The sequence below is a fragment of the Apis cerana genome, linkage group LG2 (assembly GCF_029169275.1).
Source record: "Apis cerana isolate GH-2021 linkage group LG2, AcerK_1.0, whole genome shotgun sequence".
Lineage (NCBI taxonomy): Eukaryota > Metazoa > Arthropoda > Insecta > Hymenoptera > Apidae > Apis > Apis cerana.
The window spans coordinates 5,167,832-5,194,645 of record NC_083853.1 but is presented as its reverse complement, the minus strand read 5'-3'; the positions used below and the strand labels follow the sequence as shown (position 1 = coordinate 5,194,645).

Here is a 26,814-nt window from a genome sequence, read left to right as displayed (position 1 = left end):
AAACAGAAAACCGAATCAATTTTCAAAGTGATAAATGTGACTCGAGTGTAATCGAGGATCACGCAATAAGAGAAAAATTTATTTTAACTGTTCATTCCGAATAGAATATAAATTCGAAAGTATAATGATCGACACAAACAATTGCACTTTTCTTACGTCACCAAAATCTATTTAAAACTCGTACTTCAACACCCTCCCCCGATAAACGTCGAATCCCTCCAATAAATATTCCAAGGCGAAATTGCGAAGTACGAAACTTGCACATTCCCAGCTTTCCCAACGGTGTTAGCCTAAATTTCAATGTAATAGGCGATCGTGAGTTATTTCGTCGTAAAACCACCGTGAACCACTGGTATAGGGGATGAACGAGGAAACGAGGTGGCTATCACTTTTTAATTTCACCACGGCCACATAATGTCACGACACGTCCCGCGTAAATGTGTCGACATCCTCCATTGTACGTGAGCGCAATGGGCAGCGTGGAGCTTTCATTTTTACAGATACGTAATCCAGATTTTTGCCTCGTTCGAATGCCGCGTGCCTCGATATCGATTTTCCTTTCAACGTTCGACATTGGTCGCGCGAGGAGGGGGCTAATTGAAGCTTCATCCGCGACAAAAATAATTGCAGGACGAGCGTGTAGCGATTTAATGAACGTAGAAATGGCTTGGTTGGCGATGATTGTCGAAAAAGGGCATGCCGGTTTTTATCACATTGGATATATAATTGAATGTATGTACATGTTCATTCAAGATCTCACTCTCCTTAGGCAAAATAAATATTACAAAACTTTTATTGTTGTCATCAACGAAAAATTCACATCGAAGTGTAAAAAAGAAGAATAAAAAAATAGAAGAAACATAATAATAAAATTCCTACACTGTTCCATGAAAATCTCAACAAAAAGAGAACTTCATCACCGAGCAAATATTCACTCACCCAAACAAATATTACAAAACTTTAACACAACTGTCTTTATCAACCAAAAAAAAAAGAATCGTATCAAAATCGTATCAGATAGCAAATACGACAAAAAAAGGAACAAACTTAATAAAATTTCTCCCCCATATAAAACCTGGACAAAACTTTATTATTACTATTCTCTTCTTACGCTCGCCTCGGCCATCCATCTCGAAAATTCCATCGGGATGCATGGACGGTGAAACACGTCGAAACTTCGAGATCTCCCCCCCTCATCGAGATCTGACTCATAATCGAGGTATCGGGGTAACCCGAGCATTGGCTGGAAGTCGAAAAGCCGGCGGCTGTCCGAGAAAAGTCACACGGTAAGCCGACTTTGGATCCAGCGTGAATTAATCCCCCGGTTAGTATGCGGATGGCGGACCGGCTGTTACAACATAGCCGGCAATAACCCCGCGAAATATTGTGTAAAGGCCGATATATATACCTTCCGGCGTCGCGCTATCACTGCCTCCGCTCGGCCAGACGTGTGCTCGTTGCTTAACTTTCACGCACCTATCTTCCTCCACGGCAAACACACGCCACACCCCTCCCCCGTTTAATCTGCCGATCTTAGATAGAGACTCGTCTGTGGATTTTCCGTGACGACACTTATCTCTTGCCCGTGTATCCAGCCTCGCACACGTAGGCCGTTCGTGGAATTTTGACGCTAGATGGCGTGACACGTTGTTTAGAGACGACTTTATTGGACTAGATGGAAAAATTGGAATGTAAATTTTGTTTTCTTTTTTTTTTTCCCCTCTTTTTAAAAAGAAGTTTTGGAATTTTGAAAGTAGAAAGGAGATTAGTCATTGGATCGTTGAATTGGGATATAAAAGAATGGGATTTTTGATTTTTGAGAGTAATTGTCAAGTAACATTCAGTTTTCGTAAATGAAACAAACTTTTTCCTATAATCCAACTTTGTGTCACAATGAGTAAAGTAACAGGACGTATAGGACAATTACTGTGATGGATGACTAGTTAACCCTTTCGCCTTACGAAAACAGATCGCTCGAGGAATCTATATTGGACGAGTGACTGTGATAAATCAAAAGTAGTGAACTCGTGCAAATTGTGAATCAGAAGCGCAAACTTGTCGCAGCATATTTTGATTATTTTTTTATCGAAACGGTAGAATTATTGGGATTAAATCACGAGGATATATTTTTATCTCTTTATTAATCGAAACCATTTTGTTTTATAAATTTCACAACATTCGTTTCAGAAACTCGTGGTATTCCCGATTTCGTTTTTCATAATTCTTTATAATTCTTCAAAATTTTATATTATTTTATTTTTTCGAAATCCTATCTTTGTACAATCAATATTGCGTGTATTTGTACCGCGCTTTTAAAATAGATCGGCCCCATTCATATTCAAACCAACATTCGTAAAATTATATTTATAAAATCCAGTTAATCAAATTTCATAAATTTGATGCACCGTTTCAATGCATCCTCATAATTCGCTTTTAAAGATAACGATCACATTCATATGCGATCGTTCATGTTCTAACTTTTCCTGTTATTCAAAAGAAGAATTTTTTTCCCCAAAATTTTTTTCATCAAACTCGTAACTTTTGCTCTCTTTATAACGTGTATATTATATGAAATTTATTAGAAAGCATTAAATTTAATTTTAAATAAATTAATCCTCGTTGTGTATGCGTGTCAGAACAATATTGAAATGAATCTTTGAAATGAATGTAAGTACGTTTAATGCTCTGAAAAAAAAGAAAAAAAACCAAAAAAAAAAAAACGAAATCAACATCGATGCATGGAACGTTTTCTCTATATTCGATTTTTTTTTCCTTTTTTTTTTATTATCGCTATATCAGCGGCACGTCATGAAAGCCAAGCAACGATCGTAAGCACGTAGTAATTAAGGATTTATGTCCGCTGACGTGGCAAAGTAGTTAAATACAAATCAACGTAGGCACTGCTGTTGCAATATCACGAAATTAATTATTTCATTTCCTCAGCATCCGCTGCTTTCGTTGTCGGTGATGCCTCGTAACAGAATTTTGAAATGGAATTTAAAACTTCAATATGAATCTCTACGATTAATGAAATTCTAATATTAATAAATAAGCTGTTCGTACATACTTTTTGAGAAGAATAAAAGTATCGAGGATATTAAACGAATACATTTATTATATAATATCGAGACATTTTTCTTTAAAAGAGATCTTTTTAGATTTGAATCTTCTAAATCAATATCAATAAAGTAATAATCGTAAAGATATAATTTTGTCATAGAAATTAGAAATAGAGAAAAATAAGAAATTTTGTGTTAAAAGTGTTATCTGGAGACGTATTAAAAGGTGAGATAATTAGTAATAAAAGAAGAACACATTGTTTTTTTCCAGGGTTACTTTACCCATATTTTATTACATATGTCGAGTGTATCCATAAGAATCTCTCATTTTTTTTCTCATGTAAATAACAACATTCAACTCAACGGCGCAAAGCATAATAATGTTATAATAATATATCATGTAACATACAATATATATATATATATATATATATATATATGATATATCATTACTCAATAGTCCCTCTTAATTCGTATATTTATATATTTATATATTTATATATTTATATTCTGTGTTATGTATACATATATACCTTCGCTTTTAATTCGTTTTATTCGCAAGTTTCGATCGCATCTTTTTCTCTAAAAATTCGAAAGAACCACGTCTTCACGTATCAAGTCTGGAAAAGATTATTACACGATTTTATCATTATCTTACACGCACACACTCACGCAATATTCTGAAATATTCTAAATACTAAAATAATCTCTACAGCCATTAATTTTTCTTACGAACAATACGATTGATGAAAATTATTGTTTCTCAAGTATAATCGTTCTATTTTACATTATCGATCTTTCAATTGATTATACGCACATTGTTTAAATAAAAAATACATTGCTAATTCTTTCATTTTCATTTCCAAGTACAAAGTATATTCACGCTTGACGGCAATTTCGCGAGGCTACTTCTTTCAATTCGTTCTAGAAAAATCAGAAACATTTTCATTTGGAATACGTATTTGGGAAAGGAACGAAGTTCGATGCACGAATTACCATTTTCATATATTATTCAGATTACCGCTATCAAATTTTTACTTAACCTTATTTTAATTATTATTGGTTTCCACATTGCCATCGAACCTCGAGCGAAAACGATGCGACCGATCACTTAAAAATCGCTTAACGGCTAAGACGGCTGTTCCTCGCGTCGATTTCGTTACACGCTAAGGTCAAAATATCTCCTCCCTATATGGTATATTATTTACGTTACTCGGTGCCACCCACGCTTGTTTACAATGGCCGTAGAAAATCCGGCGGAAAATCAATCGAAACGAAAATATCTTGGAAGGGATGCGATTCGAGTGTTTGGAATCGGTGTTTGTTTCTCTTTTCCGAAATATTTTCTTGAGTTGTGGAAATTCGAGGGAACGAGCATATTTCTTATATTAGAAAGATATATAAAAAGTCTATCTTTCTTTCTTTCTTTCTTTCTTTCTTTTTTTTTTTTTTTTTAAATTATATCTACGAAAATAAATTCTGTTTCTGAGGAATATTCTTTAATATCGATTTCTCATCTTATCTTTTTCACGATCTTTTCTTCATCTTCACTTTCATTAACGTATGCATTAAAGAGGAAGGAAGGAATGTATTATAACGCGGCTGTTTGAATTGTTCCAACAAACTCTCGAAATTTTAAAACTGCATCAAGTTCATTAACTTCAAGAATTTCTGAATTCGAAGTCCGTCAGTTTCCAAAGTTCGGAGAAACTTTACAGAGTTTGAAGTTTATGCGAGTTTAAGAAAATGCTTCGGTTTTCTTCTCTGCTCTACTGCAATATGTAAGTCCTTCTTCCACCATGTTTTTGGAAGAGGACTGAAAATGTGGATAAAGTTGAGGTAAGATTGGTAATTCGACCGTCTTTTCAATTATTTTTCAAACGTCTCTTACAGACAATTAATTATAGATATTACTCGTGCATTCTCGAATTTTCAACAATTTCAAATCTTCAATTACAATTAAATATCAATCGATATATACATAATATATTTATCCAACTGACAATAAATACCAAGATATCAGCACTTAAATTCTGGTTTTTAATAATACAATATTTAAAGTTTAGTATACTATCAATTTTAAATACACTTTTATCGTTATATATATTTATTAGCCGGAATAGCTATGCGACTTTAAACATCGTACCATGGAAAACCGCAATAAATCATTTGCTATTCGGCTATGAAAAATTAATTTTTCAATTAAAAGACGAACAAATGATTCCTTCGACTCTCACTCAAACTATTTCGAACAAAAGAAACGTCGAATCCAATCGTTCGAATCGTTCCTCACTCGTTTTTCAGGGCGACCATAACTCGATTCCTAATCGGGACGCCTCTGCGTATTTTTATCCTAAATTCAAATGCAAATGCAAAAGACAAAATGTCCTCGCGACGCAAGAAAATCCTCGACGGATTATTTCCTCATCGTTGAAGCGAATTTACCAATTAAATGGCCGTGAATTGGTCGCGAGGACCCTCTGCCTTTTCTCTTTCTTTCATTTTTTTCTTTTTTATTTTCCCAGTGTCTAATTAAATATTTAATCTATTTACTCGTATTTACAGGATTCGCCGACTATCGACGAGTCGTTATTATTTATTCAGGCCGATTATTCATATGTGTATATATATATAAATATATATATATATATATGTATATATATGTATATATATATATATATATATATATAGTGTATAGCGCCATCGTTCTCCGTAGAAATTAGCTGTAGTAGAGATGAGGAGATTAAAGGGCACGAAAAGTCATCCTCGATCTTTTTGCTTCTTGCCGCATTGAATGGCTGAATTGTGTTAATTATCGCAATTTAAAGCGTCCAACTTCTCCACGTATAATCAGGCTAAACATCAGAATTGAAATAAATCAAACACAAGGTTTAATTAGCCTAGGGAGCCTCAAATGTCGCTTTCAAATCGTTCGAAATAATTTAATTCATCCGCGGGGTTGAATTTCTTCTTCTGCTCGTCCAATTTTAATTATCATATCTGGTATTATTTGAGAAGCTCGGAGGGAATGAATGGTATAATTGATGAAATCCTCGAATTTTATTCGAGAGAATAACGTTGAAATTTTGAATGGAACGGTCCGTATCCGCTTCATAAAAAAATGTGTAGCATAGATTTATAGGAAAATAGAAATCTTTTTTTTTTTTTCGTGTTTTTTAAATTATCGCAAATATCGTTGCGTTTCGTTAATTTTATATCGCGTTACAATCGAATAAAGGTGTTTGTTGTGTCGTTACATTCACGAAACAATGAGGTTAGAATGGTACTATATAATGTAATAATACACGGAGAATTATGCAATACTAGCACAATTCAGCGCTTATTGCGTATATTCTACGATGAATTCTACAATGCTTATTTCGCGTGATGCTTTGGGCAGGATTTGGCAGTAAACTGTAATTGGGATTTCGTTCGTTCGTTTTCATCAATTTTCATCGACACACGGAGGCTTGTATTGTATACATTGATCGAAATCAGATTCGAGATTGTTCGTGACTCTTCTCTCTTCCCTGAATATACATCCACAAGAAGAAGAGCAAAACTTCCTTGTCTGAATAGAAACGTTTCAAAGAAGGAGTCGAACCTCGGACACATACTATCTACACTCGTTTACATTCGTTTACATTACAAAAAAAAAAAAAAAAGAAGAAACTTGGAATTTTCTCTTCAAAAATATCTTTTCTCATCTTTTATTACGTCAACCTAGAAATAATTTCACCCATACCATACTAATCGTTTGAAAAGTATTTATATACAGAAGAAGATATCTGTTAGATCTATTATTGCAATTTTCAGAAATGATAAGTGTCTTAGAAGTATAGATAGAAGCTTGAAACGCTTTTCAAATTCAATGTTTCATTGTTGCGAATATAGGAAATCGAGTTGATGACAAAATTAAAGATCTGTCGATAGTAAGTCCGCGTAATCCTTGAGCTAACCTTCTTTAATCCATCATGGGCTTTAACCCGTTCGAGCACCGGGACTCACGAACCTGTTGCTTTAAACAAGATGTACGCTGAATAATGGATATTCCTAAGTAGTTCGAAGTCCGCTTTAAACTGGTGCACCCCTGCCATCCGTGTTTGCGCGTTCACAGAGAAATTCCGAACCTCGTTAATTAACACGTGAATAAATTAATTGTGCGCGCCGGGCGAACAAAGGATTTGGCCTCGGTGTAATTCTGATTTGTCAATTTAATTCGTGGATTTTTTAAAATATTGTTATAAATTTGTATTTTTCATTCTATGATATAAAATCACTCATGTGCTCTATAAGTATTTTTTTTGAAGTACAAGTCAATTATTGTTTGAGCGTGGTATCAATTTTTTTATGATAATTATTAAATGCTTAAATATGTATGTGTATTTGGATCAAAATCTTTTGCAATAATTGCAAAATGATATTACGCGATAGAATTTGAATAATACTTTTCATTTGTCTTCGATATTTTCTATAATTCTTTTGTATATAGAATTAACTTGAAGAAATTTTTTGGAAATAATATTATTTACGTCATCTCTTTAAGTTGAGTTTTTTTTTAAAAACTATGTCATCGGTAATATATAAATGGCGAAACTTTTCCAATCCTCCGTGTATTCTGTATATTTTAGATGACTAGAAAAAATTAAAAACTCATCCAATTTGAATTGTAAAATATCTCTTCGTATAATTGGAATGGAATTTTCATTCCTACTCCTAGCTATTATTCAGTTATTTCTCTCTCACAAAAAGAAAAGAAAAAAGAAAAAAGGAAAAAAAAAAAGAAAAAAATATTTCTCATCAACGTTTTAATGCGCACAGGATTACAATTAATTTACGTTCACAGGTATTCGAGGTACTAGCACCCTTGATGGATTAAAATCGATCGAAATTTTTTTTTCTTTTTTATTTCGCGTTATTAATTTTCACTGTACAAATTGCTTTACAAAGTGGCAAAATGTTTTTATTCCCCCCCCCCCCCCCATTTTTCTCTACCCATTTCTTTCATTTTATTTTATCTTTTCTTTTTTTTTCTTTTTTTTTTCTTTTTTTGCGAATGTTAATCATCAAAATTGACGTTTATGATTATAATGAACTGTTTAGAAAACGGTTTTAGAAACCGAAAAATTCTAAACGCGACTGGTATTTCGCGTCACTGATAAATCTGTAAAATTATTCGTGAAAGGGTTTCGATGTTTTTATAATCCGATATAAACGATTTCATTCTCTACCTAGTGCAAAACTAATGAAGCTCCGACAATAAGAATAAAATTCTTTTATTTCTAAATGTTTCCACTTCGCCTTTTCATTTCATCACTTAAAAATTGATACCTACACGTTATTTATATATATATTCTCTGTTTTTCATTTTTTCTTTTCTTCTTCTTTTTTTTTCTTTTTCTCTCTTTTTTTTTAAGCGTTTCGATATTCCATTTCCATTTCGATATTATACAGTATAATTTGAGCAGCTGTCTAATCGACGTGGAATTATTATTATTATTATTATTATTATTATTATTATTATTTTTATTATTATTATTATTATTATTATTATTATTATTATTATTATTATTATTATTACTTTTAATCTTGACAAAAAGTGCCTCGGTGCGTCGCTTTATCTCTTTTCTTTATTTTTTCTTCGTTTAACTAATTCCTTCCTTAATCGTGGATCCCTGATTTTTAAGTTATTCTAAAGTTGAGCCTGTTTGCGAGTGCAAAATCTTTCGATAAGAAAATAATTCATAGAATGGAATTAGATCTTAATAATAGGAGGAGAGAAATAGTTAGAATATTTTTAATAATTATATAAAAATATATATTTCTTTCTAGAAATTATTTAGAAAGATTGTAAATGAAACTATATTATTTTTTTATCGATATCCTTTTCAATTTTCTTTGAATTTGAATTTAAGACAGATTTTTATTTATTTTCAAAAGAGCATAAAGTTTTAAATAAAGTGAAGATTATATAAAATAAAACGGTCAAATAGAATTATCAAGCACATAATATTCACATTTTCATATTTTATATTTTTCTATTTTTACAAATGCAATATGCACGTATAATAATTTGAATTGGATAAAAAAAATTATTAAAACTATGAATTTTAATCTGATGAATTTTTATATGAAGATTTTAAACATATTTGCGATTAATAATATTCCGCCTTTAATATCCTTTAACGTTCGTGTACTCTCCACCTCCTCTCCCCTTTATATTTTTTTTCTTCTTCTACTACTTCTTCATCGAGGAACATCTTCTATACCGAATCTGACGTTTTAATCTCAAGTATCCAGATGGGATCCGCGATTTGGTATAAGAAACGAAACGGAGGAACGAAGGAGAGAGAAAAACTGAGAGAAAAAGAAACGACGGAGAAGGAACACTTCGCAGATGGAATAAAAAAGGAGAAGGGAAAATCATCCAAAGAGGAAAAAGAAAAAAAAAGTGAGAGAACGAAATCGATAGCGCGGACAATTCACGCTTGCATCATTGATTTTTATTTCTCCTTTTGTCATTTATTCATATATTGAAAGAAGAAATGTTACATATAAATATATACCTTTCAAAAAAGAAAAGAAATTTATCTTCGATTAATACTTAATTCTAAATACGGTTAAAAAAATTAAAGAGAAACTTGTTAACAAATTTGAACCGGTTTTGGACTCGAACAGGCTCAAGGCTCGTTATTCGAAACTCGAGATCGTTGGCGCGTTCTTTGCGGCGACATTAACGGCGTTATACAATATGTTACACTGAAAGCGATAGTCGTTGCACTTTGTGATTTGCCGTCCCTTCCTTACCTCCCACGTCTCGTGCATAATATCGATTCGAATATTTCCCTATTGCACATCTCGTTCGTCATCACTGCGCTCTACACTGACTTGGCACGCGTAATTATTATTCTTACTATTAATTTATTTTTTTTTCCTTTCCTCTTCCTCTTCCTCTTGTTCTAATATGACACTAACTACTCAGTCATTCCTCCTTCTTTTTATATATATATATATATATATTATATGTGTGCTCTTGTGTATGTACGTCTGTATGTTTCTCGCAGTCCTATCAGTTTCTTCTCTTCTCTTTTCTTCTTTCTTTCGCGTTTCACAGTTTGAATCCAGATAATTAGAGACATCCAATGCATTTATCCCTGATTCTTCTTATCGAATGATCGACACTGCGATCAGGGTGATCATTAGAAGCAATCCCGTTGTCGTCATGTTCACTGCCGAATCTGAAAATTAGAAAATCGTATTTTAGATTTTCTACAATTTTATTATGAATTTTCACAGATTCGATTTACGTTTTAATAAAACATATTTTTCTACGAAGCATCTTAGCATCAAAAAATTCTACATCTTTGGAACGTTTACTATTCTATTTTTTCAAAGTGACTTCGATTTATTTTTCCAATAAAATGATTATTACTTGAAAAGTTAGAAAAGAATCAATTCATCGATGAGTATGAATAACCGAAGAGAAATTTTAGAACCTAATTAATAATGAGTTAAATCTACTTATTCATCCTTTCATCCCCGCTTAAAACTTTCATCTTCTCTCCATCGAATCAATATCGAGAAACAATAATCAGTGAATCGATATTCCATCATTTTTGTAAAAAAATGATTAAAATTTTTCTCGATTGTAAAAATAAATATCAAATACACCAAGATCTGTCAAAGCATAATTAATAAAAATTTCAGGAACAATCAAGGATCCCCCTAATTCGACAACCATTAAAATCGAGCCACCCATGTAAAATCAACAAAAAATAAAAATAAAAATAAAAAATCAATCCTTCTTATTCTCTTCTCATATTTATAAAACGAAGCGCAAGAAATTGCGCAGAGCGCGGATGGGCAGTCGGTAGCGTAAAAATCGCGCGAGTTGGCCCGAAAGGGTTGCTCGACAATCAAGAAGTTCCCGGTTGAAAATATCCGGCCGTTGTTCCGCTGAGCTGCGAAGGATCGCCTCCTCGGGCGAGACGAGACGTCCGAGACGGTGAAGGATGAGTACTGGGAAACGGGGAGGAAAAACCAGACGAGAGGTCGGGAACGAGAGGCGAGGAGGGGAGCGAGGGTGGAAAAAGGAGAAGTCGGTTATTCTTCCGGCTGGCCTGGCCCATACTTTCAGCCATTACTCGCTCCGTGAGAGATGTATTCTCTCTCTGGCCCCACTCATCTCTAATTACAAATCAGAAACAAGTCGCACCCCAATCATCCCTCTGCAGGAGACCATCCCTCTCCACTTTATTTTCCGTTAGTTTCTCGGCTAAACGAGGATACACGTTGACGTCTCTCCCTTCTTTATCTATTTTCCTTCGTTTCGTGTTCTCCACACCCTCCTCTCTTTCACAGTTTTTCTTTCCCAACGCAACCCGTTTTGCGGTTCCATCGCGGTGGCGCTTTTTTCAGGCTAATTTGCGCGATACCTCGCGATGGAAATGCAATTTTTGAAAGTGGATCTCGGATTGGCTTGCGCTTGGATTGTGGATTATGTAACGGGATTGGGATTTAATTTGTATTTGTTGTTTGAGAGATTAAGAAATTAAAAGCGAATTTTTGTTCAGTATTTTTGCCGTGTGATTGATTTTTTTTCAAAAGGATTGACTCGATTTGTCAAGGGAAGTTGAAATTCAATTTTATTATACTTATTCTTATAATTCTGGAAAAAAATAATGAAAATAATATTAGATAAATATTGGAAATTTTTATTTTATGCGATGAGACAACCGATGGAATTAAAAAAAAAATGGAATATATAAAAAAATTTTGCAAGTGCTTTATTTTGTTTTATACGTTATTCAGGTAGCGTTTTCATTTATCGTTCGAGTGGCTCTTTTTTTTTATTGTATTTACTTTTTTGATGGAGATGTTGAAATAATTTTTATTCTTTTTTTTTACATACATATATATATGTATATATATATACATATATATATATGTATATATATACATATATATATATATATATATATGCGATGTGATTTTTTTTTTAACCTTTTATTTATGTACATCAAACATATTTTGATATTTCATCTGTTATCTCGAAAGCCAGTTTCGCTTTTGTAAAAGATACAAAACCTATTAAATATTATGGCATTCGATGAAAAAAAAATGAAAAAATTTTGAAAATATTTGTGATTTAAATACAGTAATTTTAAGAAAATATTTTGTAATTATGATCTTTACAAAATAAAATTGAAAAATTTAATTAAATGTACAAACCAAATCATTTTGGAATATTTCTAATGGGAATTTTTAATAATTTTTAATAATATATAAATTTTTTTTAAAATCATTGATTACAGCCAATTTTAATATTTTCCGTCGTTCACTATTTCATATATATTTTTAATTAAAAGGACCAGGAATTGGAAAACTGTTATATCGAGAACCATTAACCACGTTTCGTTCAAAAAAATTTCGAAATTACAAACCGTATTTATCCGAATCGTTCCGATCGAATTTACCGAGATGTAGCATGATGATTTGGATTAAAATAGTAAAAACAATGTTTTTAACACCAGCCAAGCAGGAAAAGGGCTGAGGCAACAATGAGCTCGACAACCACTGTCAATAAACGAGACGATGTTGATTTTGTACATTTCGTTCCAATCCAACATGTCCATTTTAAATTTTCGTTTTGCCTGTTCGCCACTGTTTTTTCATGCCGCTAACCATTTCACTTGAAACACGAATTTCAAACCACCAGATAGATAATTCATGAGTAGATATCTCGATCGTTTAAATTTTGTTGATTTTTACATTGGAATTTAAATGGAGAATATTTATGTTAAATAACTCTAAAGCTTCGTTTATACGAATTAATCGAAATATTTACTAAGAATTTATATCTTTTGTAATATTAATATTCCCATAAAATGCAATATTAACATTTGGATAATAACATATTTAATTATATAAAATAAATTCTATTATTAAAATATTCATTGATTCTTGGAGAATCAATTCTAGAAATTAAAAGGGTTTATACGCAGAAATATCGATAAGGCTTATTTATTTTTAAGTTATAAGCAATTTAAACGAAGCAACACCTTTGCCACATTTCCGCTTCGTTCCATTTTCGTTTTATCCAACGCAAATTGAAATTGCTTGTAACTTAATAAAGAAGCTTCAATTATTTTTGTGTTTGAGAATCGATTATCGAAAAATTCCAGGAATACATTACACATATTAATATGATTTATATTTTATACAATCAATGGATTAATTGTAAAAGAATACTTTTAATTTAACTAACGAAAATCGTGTATCGGTAAATTCCTTTTTCAAATGGATTTTAAAAATGTTTTAACGAGAATCAAAATATTTGATTTAATTTTTCACCATTTCTTTCGAGCCTTTCATTCCAGATATCTTTTCCTTTCTATAGATTTCCTTTTTTCGAAATTTTATCTACAACATTATCCTCGTAAAATATCCATGATCATAAAATATCTATGCATACAATATCCTGTCCGTAACAATTTCCTTCCGTATATACTCTACAAGAATAAAATTTTATTGAAAAGTCTTGCTTAGTTTCTTAACTAAATTTATATACCTATGTACTTTCCTTTTATTTTTATCCGCGTGTAATATCTATACTTTGTTATTATATTGTTTATAAAAAGAAGAAGTTATGCTTCTTCCAATAAATTGTATCTTTTGCGTATGTAAAAAAAATTATATATCATGCAAATTATATTGCCAATAGCCGCAACACTGTTGTAACTCGGTTACATATGTTCAGAGAAGATTTTTACATTCTATTACAGGGAAACAAATTTTCTTTATACATTTGCTACTCATTCATGATTATATATCCCGATTATACAATTCTTTTCAAGATTATTTCCGTATCGTATAAAATCTCCATCATTTCCAGTATTTCTCTCCAATATCGCTAACTTCATCCTAACATCCCTCTTATCTTTTAAAAAAAATCGGCAATAAATATAAACGAAAAATTAGGAATCGCGCTAGAAAGTCGGTTAAAATCCCGAATCGAATGCATAAACCAAGTCCAATAAATAAACCTCCTCCTCCCTTCCCAATCAACCGCGAAACGAAGCCTTCATCTTTAGAAACTCGATGGAACGATAATACCGAGACGCTGCGCGAGACAGTTCGAAAACTGCTCGATATCGACCCCTCCCCCTCTCGAAAACGAATTTAACCGGAAGGTGGGTGGTGGTGTCGCGTTCGACCTTCGATACAACGAGGTTCCAGGATCTACCAAAGAACTGGAAGTACTTATCAAGTTGTGGAAGGCCGCGGTTCCCTCTTCTTCTCGTTTCTTTCTCCCACCAACCCTCTTTCCTCCTCCATTCCTTCCCTCTCTCTTTTTTTTCCATTCGTCCTTCTTTCGAGCGAAATTACCTACTTCCACGAGGGCTATCGAGATCGAAGCCCGCGGAGGAAAACGGATTTTCACACTTTCCCATTATGCAAATTCCTTTTAAAAAAGAAACCACCGCCGGGTGTATCGATGGTGGAAGAAGGGGTCTCTCTCTGAATCCAGATCGTGGCTGGATCGAGAAGATCGTCGGCGTGGGAAGAAGATATTTCAATAACGCCGCAGGCCCAGGATGAATTCCTCCCCCAGGGTTAAACCTGGACCCGTGGTGGCACCTCTCGTGGCCGAGACCTGTGTCATTTAAATGCCGGCGCGGAGCCGCGAAATAGCCGGATAAAACCGCAACCTCGAGCCGCGGATGGTTTTGTTTCCCTCGTCTTGCTCTCATTTCCCATTCTCGTCCCTATTCAACGTAGATTTCAATGGGTTCCCTGGTTCTATCAGACTTTCGATTTTCTTTTTTTTCCCCCCTTTCGTCTCAGATGGGGAGGGGAAGCAAGGGCCGATATCGGTGTTCGAGGTTTATTATTAATTTTTCTGACTGGGAAACGCGAGACGACGATACTGTCCGTTAATGAGCAGCCAAGAAGGAATTTCAGATCTGCGAGACACTGTTCGTTACTGTTATCGAGGTTTCTATTGTTGGGTATTCTTGGTTGTATCGGGGAAAGTCGACAATTTCTTTGGTAGACGTTGAAGACGTCTGCCTGGGTAAACGTTGATTGGGCATTGAATACCTTTAATGGAACGATTCTTTGTTAGGGTGAGAAATTGGAGGGAGATTGGGGACTTGCTTTTTTCTTTTTCTTTTTCACCGTGTAATTATTGTGGGTATGGAAGTTTCGTTGGAATATTTTTACCTCGTGTTGAGAGTATCAAGCTTGAGTTTTAATATTTTGAGCAAGATTTTAGAAAATGTGTTTATGAAAATTTAGAATTAATCTACTATTCTGTACATTATTCTGAAAAATGTATTCCAGTACAATCAAAATCCAAGTTTAAAAAGTGACTTTCTCATAAAAAAATAAAACTATGCAAACTTGTATAACACAAAAAAATTTCATTCACGTTCTGCTTCACGAGAACTTAATCCAACTTTGGAATATAATCTAGGACTCAATTTCTAACAAAATTTTCGTAACGCTTTATCATGAAATTCAAGTATAATGTACGAACAATTTCACAATAAAATTAATCGAAAATCTCGATCAATGAAAGCACACATTTAATAATAGAAAGTTATGATTGTAGAATCTGTCGATAATTAATAAATTCGAAAAAATGGATAGATTTATAAATTTTAAATATTTATTATCTCATTTGTTAGATATTTCATATCTCACTACAAAAATATAAAGAAACTCCTCTAAGATGGAATGAAATTTCTATCCCCAAAAGCTATTTCTCTTTCGACCAACAACAAATCGAAATATATTCTTTGTTTCGTGTTCTTCTATCTATTTCCTGTTCCAAAATGAAATCTTGTTCTTCTTATATGCGAATAATTTTATCATTTGTTGTCTTCATTTTCTATTATTTACTTATAAAATATATACTATACTTTAAACTATAAAAGAAATAATTAGAAAATAATTTCTCAAATAAGATTTTCAACTTTCATTTCAACATTCTGTCGACTTTTAATCAACTCAAGTAATAAATAAAATATATCATCTAAATTTATATATATATATAAATATCCCAAAGAACATTCAACAAACTACATTCCAGCCACATCAATAAACGTCTCTTCTTAATGATATCGTTTACACCCACAACCACACACATCTCATCGTTCATTTCCTCATTTCCACCGAATAATAAGAAGCAATGCATCACGATGTGCTACTTATCATTCTGCAAACGCAACGTTCTGCTCGCAGGAAGCCGCGATGTCAATCATCCACCATCGATGATTCTTCCAGAGGAGGCGCACAGGAAACAAGGAAGCGGGAGGGAGAGGTACGTGAAAGCCTACGCCTGTCAGCCCATTCTCTCGTTTTAAATTAGCTCACGGTTTAGCAACAGAGCTTACCGTTGTGCGGGGTCCAATCGTACTTTCTTTTCCTATCTGGGTCGCTCGATTTTTGCTCGGACTTGCCGATCTCGTTCAGGTTCCGTTGGAATTTATTACCTGAAAGCAAAAATATCCGGCCGTCTCTAAATGGAGGCTTTGACACACAATGAAAAAAACGAGGAGGAAATTATACGGCTGAAGCGCGAGTGAGGTCGGTGTCTGTTTTAAATGAAAATATGACGGGTCCGTCAAATTAAATGCAAATGTCTTAAAATGTTTCAACGAGCCGTTTTCATCTGTTTTTCTTTTTTTTTTTTTTTTTTTTACCCTCGTTTTTGAGAGTTTCGCAATTTTTTTTCTTCCCCGCCCGGGGAGAAACGCGTTATTTGACGAAACGGGAATGATAAAGATGAAGGGGGGAAATATTTTTTTTTGGTTGCACGCTCGAGATCGTTGCGAATCGAGAACGTGATGAAACGTGAAACGTTAAATTGTTATCCATCGTTGAAATCGAATTACGCTTGGATGCGTTTGGTGAACCGAAAGATCTGATAGAATGGGAAAAATATTTCGCTGATTTGAATATAGGTTGAAAATTTCTTTTTCTACTTTTTATCGATACTCGTTCATGTTTCGTTGATTTACAATTTGACCGTTGTAGAGTATTATAAGGAGTGTAATTGTTAAGATGAAGTTTGTTCTCTACTTTTCTGAAGAATAATGAGATAATTAATATATCCACATTATCTTAATTTTTAAATTATAATAAGATAATTCCCCTCTCGGTGTTATTTATACACGGGGAAGCAATTGTACAAAGAAAATCATTTTTCTCTTATCTCCTCCCCTCGCTGTTCAACAATTTAAAGGATAAGTTTATGCGCGAATCGTGGCACGCATTGTTGCACGTTTAATTAAAAAAACTAAATTAAAAAAATAGAAAAAATTAAATTAAAAAAAAATTCAAATCTCATCAATCTCCAGCATCCGACCGAACTCGAATAAAAAAATAATCGATATTCGTCCAAACATAATTCCCCGAGGTCACGATCTAAATCCATCCAGCTTCCTGTCCACCCTTCGTTCAATGCGCATGGCCATCACGAGGGGGAGGGGGAGTTGAAACAATAGTTGAGGGGCGAGGAAAGGACGGGAGGGGGTTGAAGAAAGTGGAAACGGCAAAGGAGACGCGGACAAAAGGTACTTTCTCGTACTTTCGAGTGGTCCCTCGTTGCTGAAGATGTTTACGGGCCTGTTACGCGTAAAGTGGGCGGCAAACGCGGTAACTAGTATGCAAACTACGACTAAACACAATTCCCTTATCCGTTCTGGACCTGTCCCATACTGCGTTTGTCACGGCTCAGTCTGCCGGATCAAATCAAGTAACGAAACTAGCACACGTTCGCCACGCTCTCCAAGAGGAAGTGACGAAGAGAGAGATGGACAAGTAGCGCAGAACGAGAGAGAGAGAGAGAGAGAGAATTGGCTTTTTCGTTGATATAATTCTCATGGTCTGGTGAAACCACGCGACCAGTGGCGACTAGAAATTTTGTAGTTACAACGTTGGTTCCATTTGCATACATCAACCTGGCGCGCCAAGAGGAACCGAATTTCCAGCAGGAAGGCTCTCATTGACGGGCATCACGTGGCTCGCAACCCACCACACTCGCGTCAACAGAATCCGTTCACGGATCTCTGCGTTTCTCGTTACCGATTTTGGTTTCGACTGGTTCCGGCGGGCTCGGCTGCGTGGAAAAAAATCCTGTCCACGGTTGATCACGTTCTTGTCGTACGTGAGCCGCTACTCTTCTGTTTAGGATCGGAATTTTGGTATTGGTTTGATTAGTTTCTAGCCATAGGGTTAGAGAGATTTTTTTCGTTGGGTTCGAAAGGTGAGCGAAAATTTTTCTTTCTCTCTCGTATTTTTCATCTTGGTTACGCCATTCTTTTCTTTTTTCCTTTAACGAGAAACGATGTTGGATGGTAAATGATTTGATCGGAGAGAAATTTTCATTTAAATTAAGAGAATATGTATCTCTGATTATTATTCCTCTGGTACAAATAAATAGAGGAAAAATAAATAGAAGATTCGTATATGGTAATTAAATATGACGATATAACATAAACATAACATTTGTTTTGGAAATAATAGGTCTATTTCTTGGAATATAATAGTATATAAACAAGTCTGTTAATCATATCGGATTAGAATGTTATGGCTTTTTTCGACGATCAGTGTTATCTATTTTCGTGTTTCAAGATTTACGTTCCGGAATTTAACGTGCCGCCGATAGTAAATAAATAAGAATGGAAACGGATATATATCTACGTATAAAGTCCCTCTCTCCTCTCCCTAACTTTCTTCTCCTTTCTGAAACGTATCATATATCCATTCTATTGTACCCGAAAGTATAGAGCACACGTTCAAATTCTTCATCAGCGTCGATTCTTCCTACTCCCCATACACATATCTCCCCACTGCTCATCCAACGAACGTGATCGCAGACAATGCGCTAACTAGTCCAAACCCTCGGTGCAACGATTCCAAACATTCAAAACCTAAAATATCCTCCTGTACTCGCGAAACTCTGCCCGACAATCGCAACTAACCACCCATCGCTCTCGAACCTCCGCACAAACGAGCTCCAAACCCCTCCAGGCTATCCTCGAACCATCTTCATCCCACCCCCGCCCCTTTGTCAAAAGAAGCTTCCTTCCTGCTCCGATTCTGATGAGCCGATCGCCGCGCCTTAATTCCACGGAAGCCGGAAGCGCAGCTGCGAAACTTGCATCCCTCTCGAAATCGTCGGAACAATATCGATAAACCCTATCAGCGACAAGGAGAGGTACTTAACCCTTTGATTTCGGCGCTCTCTCGGCAAAACGAGAGAGCATACTCGCACGAGAACCATTAAGATTGCCCGTCGTTTATAATTTTTATGACAGAAAGTTTGCGAGTTAGTAAATGATTTTTTTTTAATTAATATATTTTCTGTTGCAGTCGATAGCTACTTATGCCCAAGAATCATTAGTTAAGGAAATATTTTAACAAGGATAAGATGAACAGAACAGACTTCGTGTTTCTTATTTTTTATATACAAATTTCAAGTTAAAATATCTTTTAGATTGATACGTTTTTCTTTTTATATCATTAATTCAAATATTATTAAATTACGAAAGACAATGGTAAGATGAAATAGAATAGATTTTACTTGTTTCTCATCTTTTATATAAACTAATGGATTCTTGGACGCGTGATTACGTTGATACTTTTTTTTTTCTTCTTTTGTAGAGAATATCAAGATTTTATAAGTTGGATCCGAAGGAATTTGATGATGGAGGGAACAGGCTCTTGGCACAATACCCTATTTCGAGGTAATGGGCGATCATTGTGGTACACACGCGTGCGTCACTTGTTCGTCGGCTGCGTGTATAATAACGGTCCCGATATAGAGGGAATCAGGAGGGGGAGGGGATTGGACTTAACCGGTCGTATACACGTCAAGGAACAACAAGGTGAGACACGCGGAGGCGCATGGAGGAATGGATAGGCCAGACAGACATATGCAAATCTCGACCAAACATTAGCGGTGACAGTATATCGTGTGGCGTACCATGGATATACACGGTGTACACCCCACGAGGGATTGTTTGTCGTCCATAGTTTTTGAAGACAGGTGTTGATTATTAATGGGATATTTATTTCAGTTTTTTGAGATAAATTATTTAATTGACGAGTCATTTCGTTAAACTTGTGTATATACATTTATAGATAATGAAAATGTAATGATGTGCTCATTTCTAGATTGAGAATTTAAGAAATCTTTGTTCTTTTCATTTACTGTTATCATTATTTTGATAATAGAAAGATTGCATATAATGTTTTATTCTACTCGAAATTTTGCTTGATAAAAATTATACAAGGCGGAAGTTTTTCATATTTGAGATTGTCTATATTCGTGATTTTTCTTTCGCGTTTACCGATAATTAAATGTTTTTTTCCCCCAGTTTTTCAGACGATTATTTAGTTTGTATTAACTTCGTGTACGCGTTCGGAGTTTCCTCGGCCCAATCGTGTTTAATTAAAAAAAACTTTTTAATTTTGAGGGAAATCGTTCTTTAGTATGAAATACGAAACACGAAGAATCAACAATTAAAATTAGCAAGTTTTTAACGAACGTAAGACACTATTTCGTAATAAAAATAAAACTAATAATATTTGATGACAACTTATTTATTTTAATAAAAAAAAAAAAAAAGAAGTAAAAGTCTCTTTTCGATCATATATTTTTTTTTCGCTGAACTTAAATTTTATAAAAAGCATTTTTCTGTTTTTTTAAATTCAAAACTTGTTATTTAAACTGTATCCACTGTTTAACGATGCAAAATGCAGCACCGTGTGAAGTTTATCAATGAACGTGGAGAACGTACCAACCAGAATTTCAATAAGCTCTTTCTCTCTCTCTCTCTCTCTCTCTCTCTCTCTCTCTCTCTCTCTCTCTCTCTTTGTCTCTTTCTCTTCTTGTTGTATTGTGTTAAATTTCGAAACAGGAAACAATCTGTATAGCAAAGTCGAATGTGGAAAGGAAGGGGTAGCAAGAGCACTATAACTTGTTCTATATTCAAGGATTGTTAGGCAGTGTATCTGTTCTATAAGGTGGCGTAACGTTTATGTAATGGGCCAACAATGAAAACGTGTTCAAGTGACTAACGTATGCTGGTCATTAGGGGTGACAAAAATGGATGTAGATCGTTGAAACTTCGTGGAGAATTATAATCATGGCTGTGTGCATTTTGCGGTCATTTTATTGGAAAGAATTACGAGTGTGAATATTATTGATTTTAATCATTTTTAAAAGGGACTTGGTCAACGTTATTTTATTTTATTATTCTTTATAAATAAGTATATATAATTTGTTCAATTCGTATTATTTATTATTATTATTTTATTAGTTGTTTAAAAAGTTTGAAAAAGCTCCAATAATTAAAATGCAATTTCAGTTATGAAATTCTCCATTTTTTTTAATTAGAAATATAATGCCAATTTTCTTTGTTAATGTTTGAAATTAATTTTAAAATTAAAGAGTTAAAGAGAAACGGGATAATATTGAGTAAAAGTATAGGTTGAACTTGATTCGAAATATTGAAATTCGTTACGAATTGATCACTTAAGATATTTTTTATTCTTATTTTTATTTAGATTGAAATCTATTATCAATTACAAAATCTTCAATTGGATAAAATTTTATTCAAATTACTAAATATCCGTTTCCAACACTCCATGTATCTAAACCTACAAGACACTTCCTTTAACGATTTTATGCTAATCTTATTGTTCTCCTTCTGCCAAGAAGGCCATTACGAAGAAAGATTAATCCCCCAAGAATTCCATACCTTCATTCCTGATCAAACTAGTTTAGCAAAGCTAAACAGAAATCCAATTTCCGACGTCCACCAATATTCCCTCCTCCTAACAAAAATTCTTCTACAAAAATTTCAATAAAAAAAAAAAAGAAAAAATTCTCGCATTCCTGTTGTTATCAAAATTTCGAAGATCGAACAAAAATTTCTCCACAAATATTCCACAAATATTTATCACACGAATCATGTTATTATAACAAAATTTTCAATGATCCATCCTTGATCCTTTCCAAACCAATTAAACTTTCCATTCTTCCCTCGAATGCAAACAAAAAGACTACTCCCCTATAAACTTTCTCCCCTAATGGAAAGAATAATCCTTGCCCAGTTTGCCCAAAAGCGCAACAACTTTCGAAGCAAGATCCTGTATATCGCTCGGGGGCACCTCGATGGAAACTCGATTCCCGAATCGATACCAGAAAGAAAGAAAAAAGAGAAGAGTGGGATAAGAAGAAGAAAAAGTAAAAGGAGAAAGAAGAGACAAATTGGCGAAACGATTCGAGAAATTCAATGCAGGAACGTAACCAGAAACGAGAGTTTCGAGGGCGCACATTTTCCAGGATCATTAGCGGGCAGCTTTACACTTTCATTTCCATTTATTCTGCCTTGCAAAGCAGCTCGTTCGTCAGTGGTACGCGTGAAATTTGAAATGCAACGAATTTCCAAGATTGCAAATTAGAAACGGCGTTCCCGCTAATATTTATGGCAGTCGAGTGAGCATCGCGCCCACGCATCGCGCCCTCCTCGAACAGGGATGTGTTAACCGCGACATAAACATATCATTTAGGGGCTGCCACCAGTTCACCGAGTTCTCCGAATATTAAGCCATGACGCCGAAGGCGTGCGTAGACAATTGATTGCCCAAGTCGATGCTTAATACCCCATAATCGATAAATAAGAGTAGTTGGATGCCAATCGTCGTGTAAGGAGAAAGATTAATTTTAAATTATCGTTTAATTTCTAACTACGATTATGTGGTTATTAAAAAGTTTGAGAATATAAAGCGAAAGGTTAGATTTAAATAAGGTAATAAGATTCGTACGAATGTTTGAAGATGAAAGACGAAGTTACATGAAAATAAACATGGGAATAATTCATATTATTAAATTGTTGAATCAATTGCCGTGCAAATTAATTTACATCGTCCATTCTTCAATTATTGGATGGGTTGCGTGAAGCTCGAAATCAAATGGAAGAATCCTCAAAGTATTTAACTCTAATTCATACGTCGCATGCCTCGCGTGCATGATTCATGTCGTGAATCGTTGTCGAATTTAGGCATGTCATGAACCTCGTATTTCACTCGTATTCCACCTCTCCATTCACCGAATATTAAACCACTTTCCACGCAATAGCACGTGCCGTGTCGACAATAGGTACATTCTTTTTTTTTTATTGTTAATATATATTTTTCACATTCGAAACTATTTACAATTCACATTCGATTAAATGATATTTCGATTAATTCACAATGTTCGATAATTTATTAATTTTAATAAATTTTCGTAATTCGTTTATATTTTAATATCTCGCGCGACTTTATATTTTTCCTCGTATTTCGTGATTTTTATTAAACTAAAATTTTGATATAAAAAAAATTGCGAATGAAACGAAATAGAATATTTAATATGTATTTATATAAATGTTCAGCTTTTACTGCACTACGGCCAAGTTTAAATTCATATAGGAAAAATACGTGAATGCGTCGTTGATCCATGGCTCGCTTTAATACACGATCTGCCATTTTATTATAAAACGATTGACAAAAACCGATTGGCCAGCATTTGGCCAGCTTCCAGCATTCAAATTGATGCAGGATACATTTAACGACACGTTTAACCACTAAATTTCGAAAAATTCCACGCGTTTGTGAAATTGATCATTTCACCATGCGACAGTCTGATAAACTGAGGTATAAAAAAATTAAAAAAATAAACGTGTATTAGTTCGATAAATATTTAGTTACTTTTATGATTATTATTATCCGCGGAGGAAGAGTCGCAATACTATAAATCCTAAACGATAGCCAATAGAAATAAAATTTCGTTTTCTCACGAGTAATTTTTTAATATAAATGTAAATGAAAAATTCTCGCTACTAAAATTATCATTCACCATTCATATGCTAATATCAACCGCGTAATAATTTATTTCTAAAAATTTCGATGTTCACCAGAATCACCAATTTCCACATGTGTATACAAATCTGTACAATGGCCAAAGAGTAATACCAACCAACCAACCGTAATTTATCTGTAAAAAATTTCAACGTCCATCGCAATTTCTAAATACACCATTAATATCAACCGTGTAACTTGTTCCCAAAAAATTTCGATATCCACAACAGGGAGGACAAATTTTATAGCGAAAATTCCTCGTATTATCATTTATATGCGATTTTTCTAGAGATTATCCTCCCCCTTCCTCCTCCTCCTCCACGTGTAAGCACTATTTCCTCCTATCCAGATATAAAACACGTCACGGTGAATTACTGCTGACGGAACACGAAATGTTGTTACACGTACATATATATGCGGATGCAAACATCGTAATGCCTGCAGGAGTAATTTCCACGTCGTATTTCGGACACGTGATTTTGCAACGTTCCCCCATGATCGACTTCGTGGCAGAATTGACCCAGTTCAACCCCCCAACCCCATTTAGCGAATATTAAGCCGACCTGTACGCACATACACGCACAATAGTATGTAGAACATGTTGACAGTGCGTACACGCGCGGTTAAGTCAATCTAGATATCTACCATTCTCGAAATCCAGGCAATCGAAGATAACAGAGAGCATCGATGGAATTAGGTTGTCAACGGGGCACAGCAGTTTCTAAGCCAAAATTTCACGTGCCCTCCCCCCTCGTTCGTAATTTACGACGTCCCCATTCCGTTGCGTTTCAATCGTTTTTTCTCCCAGGATCGAAATATTTCTCTATTTGGGATGGGTTGAAAGATTCTTCAATCTTGGAAATTATGATAAAATATGAAGATGTACGAGGAAGATTTTCATTTCAGGTATATCGAATTGCGATTCTAATTATTTATATATAATGTGTTATTTAAGAACGTATTATAATTGACAAGTTCCATTTGTAATGTTAAGTTTCGAATGAAATTATTTATTTATTATATTTTTCATTCAAAAATGTTCAGATTTAAATAGTCAAATTCAAAATCCATCGTCTAACGATAGTTTTCAATTTTTTTCTTTCAGATCGAAAGAGGAAACTTTCAAAAAATAATCAAACGCAAATTGTACGTCTTACAAAGAGCAACTAGTGCACAAGGATCGAAATAACAATTTTGGATAAGGTTAATATAGCATTCGAAACAACTTTCATCACACATGATCGGCCATCTATCAATCGAGACGAACCGTAATGGGCCAAATTATACGCGATCCATTCCATTCCTTTCGAACAAAAGCAATTTCCTCCCCATTAGCCGTGTATCCTGGATGTAACACGTGGTCGAATTAAAATCGGCTGATCACCTGTAATGTCGCCGCCTATTATGATTCGGATGGAGGTGCGCAAAGCGTCGCCGCAACGATCATTTCCTCACCGGAGATTTAATCAGGCCCGGTGTTGATGTCGTTGATGCATTCGAGGCATTTCAGCCACGTACCCTCTCGGCTTCCCACCAACCCCATCGTATGTGCGAGCTTAGCGATAGGATAGCAGTCGCTTTATCTATATGCAAGCATGCGACTAAGCCAATCTCTGTACGTTCTCCCGCAGAATTACAGGCGAACAACGGTTCCCGGGGGAATTAAGGGACACCTTAGGGTCGTGTGTGGTCTGGAAGATGTCACGATACCGAAACCATAGCCGGCTACATCTGCCATTGCAACTTTAGTCTGACGTGGTATTATCGGGTGATACATGTTGCGCTCGCGTTGCGTTTGAATTGCCATCGAAAATGAAAAGGAAATGGAGGGATGAATAGAATGGAAAAGGAAAAAAAAAAAAGGAGCGAAAGAATATTTTTATCGACTAGAATTTCTATTATGATTCTTTGGAATTTTTATTTTTTGCACGTGAAGATTTTTTAATTTAGGGGATGATGATTTTGATGCAAATGTGAAAACGGTATTTCGTTTAATTTCGTTTTTACTAATTTTAACGAGAAAAATAATTTTTAATGGGTTAATAAACAAATGTGTTTTATTTTGAAAAAAAATACGCTCCTCTTTGTTGGAAGTAAATTGTACGCCCTAGTTAACAATTTTAGTTAGAAATATCGTTCGCCTTTAATTAAAATAATATTATTCTCTTCAATGTTGTTTCAACGCGGTATAATATTTACGTGAATTATACGAGTAGATTTGTATGATTGAAACAAAACAATATCTTTCTAAATATCTTCTAAATTCATAGAAGAGCATAAAAAGTGAATATACATACTGTTATAGGTAGACCGTGAAAATCTGATTAAGTTTTCATTTGCCAAATCATTCGATTAAACAATCGTCCTGCCGATAAACAGTTATGGGAGAGTAATTAATGCGGCGGTGTATAATTTCGTTATTATCCAACGATCTGTTGGTTAATACGTGTCCAATATAATAGATGAAACATACGACCAATCGGTTACTCGGTTCCTGTACGAACAATGCTTAATTATTCCCCTATTTTCTGTGTCGATCATAACAATCCCGGATAAATCATTTCGCGGATCGTGGAATTTCGTGATTCGATTCGATCGAAACCTCTTATTGTGTATTTACCTAATTTTTTCACTGACAAATTTATGGTCGATTGGACGAAACAAAAGGAAGAATTTCACGAGTTGTATTATTGTCCAGATGCATTATTTGATGATTAATTAAATTTTAATTCAATCTCGTTTCATTTAGCCATTTTATTAATCTCCTCTTTTAATTGGAAAAATAATCCCTTTGACATTTTGGGAATGAGAATTATTTTTCCTTTGTTATTTAAAT

The 26,814-nt window shown here is 34.3% G+C and overlaps 1 protein-coding gene across 4 annotated transcripts in view; it reads right to left on the bottom strand.

The window, feature by feature from the left end:
* Window positions 1-4,473: 4,473 nt before the first annotated feature.
* LOC107997758 (lachesin) overlaps window positions 4,474-26,814 on the bottom strand; it is a 307,455-nt gene continuing 285,114 nt past the window's right edge. For 2 of the 4 annotated variants that reach the window (XM_062071865.1, XM_062071864.1), the window contains 2 exons: window positions 16,460-16,558; window positions 4,474-10,297 (listed from right to left, as the gene is read on the bottom strand). In XM_062071865.1, the coding sequence (XP_061927849.1) occupies window positions 10,224-10,297; window positions 16,460-16,558 (173 nt within the window). In that variant the 3' untranslated portion in view covers window positions 4,474-10,223. The remainder of the gene's footprint in view (window positions 10,298-16,459; window positions 16,559-26,814) is intronic. The other 2 variants (XM_062071867.1, XM_062071869.1) reach the window with 1 other exon arrangement.